This window comes from Agelaius phoeniceus, chromosome 4 (genome assembly GCF_051311805.1).
Source record: "Agelaius phoeniceus isolate bAgePho1 chromosome 4, bAgePho1.hap1, whole genome shotgun sequence".
Taxonomy (NCBI): Eukaryota; Metazoa; Chordata; class Aves; order Passeriformes; family Icteridae; genus Agelaius; species Agelaius phoeniceus.
In genome coordinates this window covers 64,344,734-64,348,277 of record NC_135268.1, presented here as the reverse complement: position 1 = coordinate 64,348,277, position 3,544 = coordinate 64,344,734, and the positions used below count along the sequence as shown (strand labels likewise).

General features: G+C 63.4%; 1 protein-coding gene across 1 annotated transcript; it reads left to right on the top strand.

The window, feature by feature from the left end:
- The first annotated feature begins 1,335 nt into the window (after positions 1 to 1,335).
- LOC129121025 (homeobox protein HMX2-like) lies at positions 1,336 to 2,804 on the top strand. The gene is made up of 2 exons (XM_054633879.2): positions 1,336 to 1,537; positions 2,227 to 2,804. Exons 1-2 carry the CDS (start codon positions 1,336 to 1,338, stop codon positions 2,802 to 2,804), a joined length of 780 nt encoding a protein of 259 aa, XP_054489854.2.
- The last annotated feature ends 740 nt before the right edge of the window (positions 2,805 to 3,544 follow it).

Genomic DNA, 3,544 nt, shown 5'->3' with positions numbered 1-3,544 from the left:
CCTTCCTTCCTTCCTTCCTTCCTTCCTTCCTTCCTTCCTTCCTTCCTTCCTTCCTTCCTTCCTTCCTTCCTTCCTTCCTTCCTTCCTTCCTTCCTTCCTTCCTTCCTTCCTTCCTTCCTTCCTTCCTTCCTTCCTTCCTTCCTTCCTTCCTTCCTTCCTTCCTTCCTTCCTTCCTTCCTTCCTTCCTTCCTTCCTTCCTTCCTTCCTTCCTTCCTTCCTTCCTTCCTTCCTTCCTTCCTTCCTTCCTTCCTTCCTTCCTTCCTTCCTTCCTTCCTTCCTTCCTTCCTTCCTTCCTTCCTTCCTTCCTTCCTTCCTTCCTTCCTTCCTTCCTTCCTTCCTTCCTTCCTTCCTTCCTTCCTTCCTTCCTTCCTTCCTTCCTTCCTTCCTTCCTTCCTTCCTTCCTTCCTTCCTTCCTTCCTTCCTTCCTTCCTTCCTTCCTTCCTTCCTTCCTTCCTTCCTTCCTTCCTTCCTTCCTTCCTTCCTTCCTTCCTTCCTTCCTTCCTTCCTTCCTTCCTTCCTTCCTTCCTTCCTTCCTTCCTTCCTTCCTTCCTTCCTTCCTTCCTTCCTTCCTTCCTTCCTTCCTTCCTTCCTTCCTTCCTTCCTTCCTTCCTTCCCCTGTTTTCTCTCTCTGACTGCCATCACTGCTTTTCCTCGCCGGACTCCTCCTCATTCCCCTCTTCCCAATCTTCTCCCTCCATTCTTCTCCTTCAATCCAGAGATCTCCCTCCTGCCATCCCACCTCCTCCTCGCCTTTGCCGTGGGCTCTGGCTCTGCCTTCCCTCCACCCCCTTACACTGAAGGGCCTGGGCAGGAAGGCAGGCGGCCCTGCCCAGCCTCGGCTGCCCGGGGCACCTCGGCGTGCTCCTCGCCCTCCCTTCCTCCCCTCTTCCCTCTAGTCCCTGCTCCTTTTCCTTCTCCTCTCCTCTCTGCAGTCTTCCCCCCCCGCCCCGCACCGCTCCCCCCGTCCTCAGTGCTTTGGCTCCCTCTAGCTCCATCCCCTCCCTCCGTCACCCCGACCCCTCCTCCTGCGGGCCCATCCTTCCCTCCGCCCCGGCTGCGCTGCCGCTCTCCCGCTGCCGCCGACAGTGCCGCGCCTCGGCTCGGCTCGGCTCGGCTCGGCTCGGCTCGGCTCGGCTCGGCTCGGCTCGGCTCGGCCCGGCCCGGACGCGCTCGGTTCGGACACGCCCGGCCCGCACACGCCCGGCCCGGACAGGCTCGGCCCGGACAGGCTCGGCTCGGACAGGCTCGGCCCGGACAGGCTCGGCTCGGACACTCCCGGCCCGGACAGGCTCGGCCCGGACAGGCTCGGCCCGGACAGGCTCGGCTCGCCGCGCCATGGTGCAGCTCGGGGGCGGCCGCCGAGCTCCTCCGGCCCCAGGCGCGCCGCCGGCCTTCAGCATCGACAGCATCCTGCAGCGCCCGGCCAGGGAGCAGGGCACAGCCCGCTGCGCGCTGCCGGAGGAGGAGGAGGAGGAGGAGGAAGAGGAGGGAGAGGGGCCTGAGGAGCAAGACCCCAGTAAAGGCTCCAGCGACTCGGGTACGGAGCCAGCAGCCGCCTCAGGCTGTCCCGCAGGTCGGGTCGCAGTCCGGCCTCACCCAGGCGGTACCTTGGGCACCCCCAGTGCCGCCGGGCCGGGCCGGGCCAGCGCACACCGCATACAGACACCGACACAGACAGACAGACACAGACACAAATACAGACACAGACACACAAATACAGACACAGACACAGGCACACGGACACAGACACGCACACACAAATACAGACACACGCGAACACAGTCACAGACACACAGGCACAGACACAGACACGGACACACAGACACAGACACAGGCACACACAGATACAAACACGGACACACAGACACATACGCACACGCAGGAGGAGGGGAGGCTCCGCGGGCGGACGCGGGGGATGCCGCACACCACCCACCTGCTTCCAGCGTGCTGTGCCCCCCTCCCGGCCTCCTCGGGCGGTCTGTCCCGTGCCCAGGAACCCCTCGCTTTCCTGTCACACAGCTGGCAGAGGGATTCCCTTGGATCCTTATGGAAGCGCCTCACCCTTCTTCTCCCCTCTGGAGGGTGTGGGACCGCGGCCAGCCCTCGGCAGCCCCCTCCCCATCCTGTCCCCCAGCCTCTCCCTGCGCTCCGCTGCCGGGCCGTGCGTGCATGCGGGGCGGGGGCGCGGGCTGCGGCCGGGACTGATGCTGTGCTTTGCCTCTGCAGGCAGCGAGCCCCGCCGGCCCCGGGCAGAAGGGACGAGCCGCAGCCTTCGCCCCGAGGGCGGCGATGCGGGGTCCCCGCTCCCCGCGGAGGGGATACGCGGTCCCCGGCAGCCGCCGCCGCGAGAGGCCGGGGGCTCCGGCGCGGAGAACGGCAGATCGCCGGCGGCGGGCGGCAGGAAGAAGACACGGACCATCTTCTCCAAGAGCCAAGTGTTCCAGCTGGAGTCCACCTTCGACGTGAAGCGCTACCTGAGCAGCTCCGAGAGGGCCGGGCTGGCCGCCGCGCTGCACCTCACCGAGACCCAGGTGAAGATCTGGTTCCAGAACCGCCGCAACAAGCTCAAGAGACAAATGTCATCGGAGCCCGAGGGCCCGGGGCCGGCCGAGCCCCCCGGGGAGCCGCAGCCCCTCAGTGCCGCCTCGGCTCTCTCCCTCCCGGGCCTCTACAAGGACAGCCCCCTGCTCAGCCGCTGCCTGCTGCCGCTGCCTTTCCCCCTGCTCTGCCCGGGCAGCGCCATCCCCTACCTCTGCCTCCCCGGGCCGGGCAAACACTTCAGCCTGGTGGACGGGGACGTATAGCCCTGGCCTCCGACCTTGCCTTGCCGGGGGCCGCCCCGATTTTATTTATGACCCCGCTGTGCAGGTGGAGTGTCCGTCTTCGCCACAGCCACCACCCGGCCCACGGAGGGGCCGCCCGGGCTCCCCCCACGCGTGTCCGACACGCTGCCAAAGCTCGGAAGGGCGCTCGCTGCCAAGCCGCTCTCCCTCGGTGGCCATGACGGAGGAGATAACAGGGAGCCACGGGGACGTGCTCTGCCTGCCGCCCTTCCAAATTATCCCGTTCCGCTTTTACAGGAGGGCCGATGCTCTGCCTCAGTCCGTGGGGACCGTGTCCCCCTGTCTGTCCCAAGCACCGTGGCGGTCGCTTTACCGTGAACCGAGTCACGTTTCATACAGATTGGTAATGGCCAAGGCCGCTCTGTGCTTCTCTGTCTCTCAAACTCTCCTCCTGTAATATCCCTCCGAGTAGCTTCTCCCCATCTTTTACATTATCAAAATGTAGACACCTTTCCTCAGATCTGGTTCTTAAACTGTGACTTTCCTGCTTTTTTTCCCCTTCGGAAGAAACACCCCAAGATCTCTCTCACATGTTTTGCGCTAACTGGTTCTCAGACTGGGGGTAGTGTGATGTTTTTACAGAACAAGCCAAGCTGTCTCTTGTGCTAATCCCGCCCCCCGAAATCTCGTGGGACGGTTTTACCTGCTATCCTAGGGTAAAGAAGTGCGGTTTTAATTTTTTTTTATATCTATCTACATAT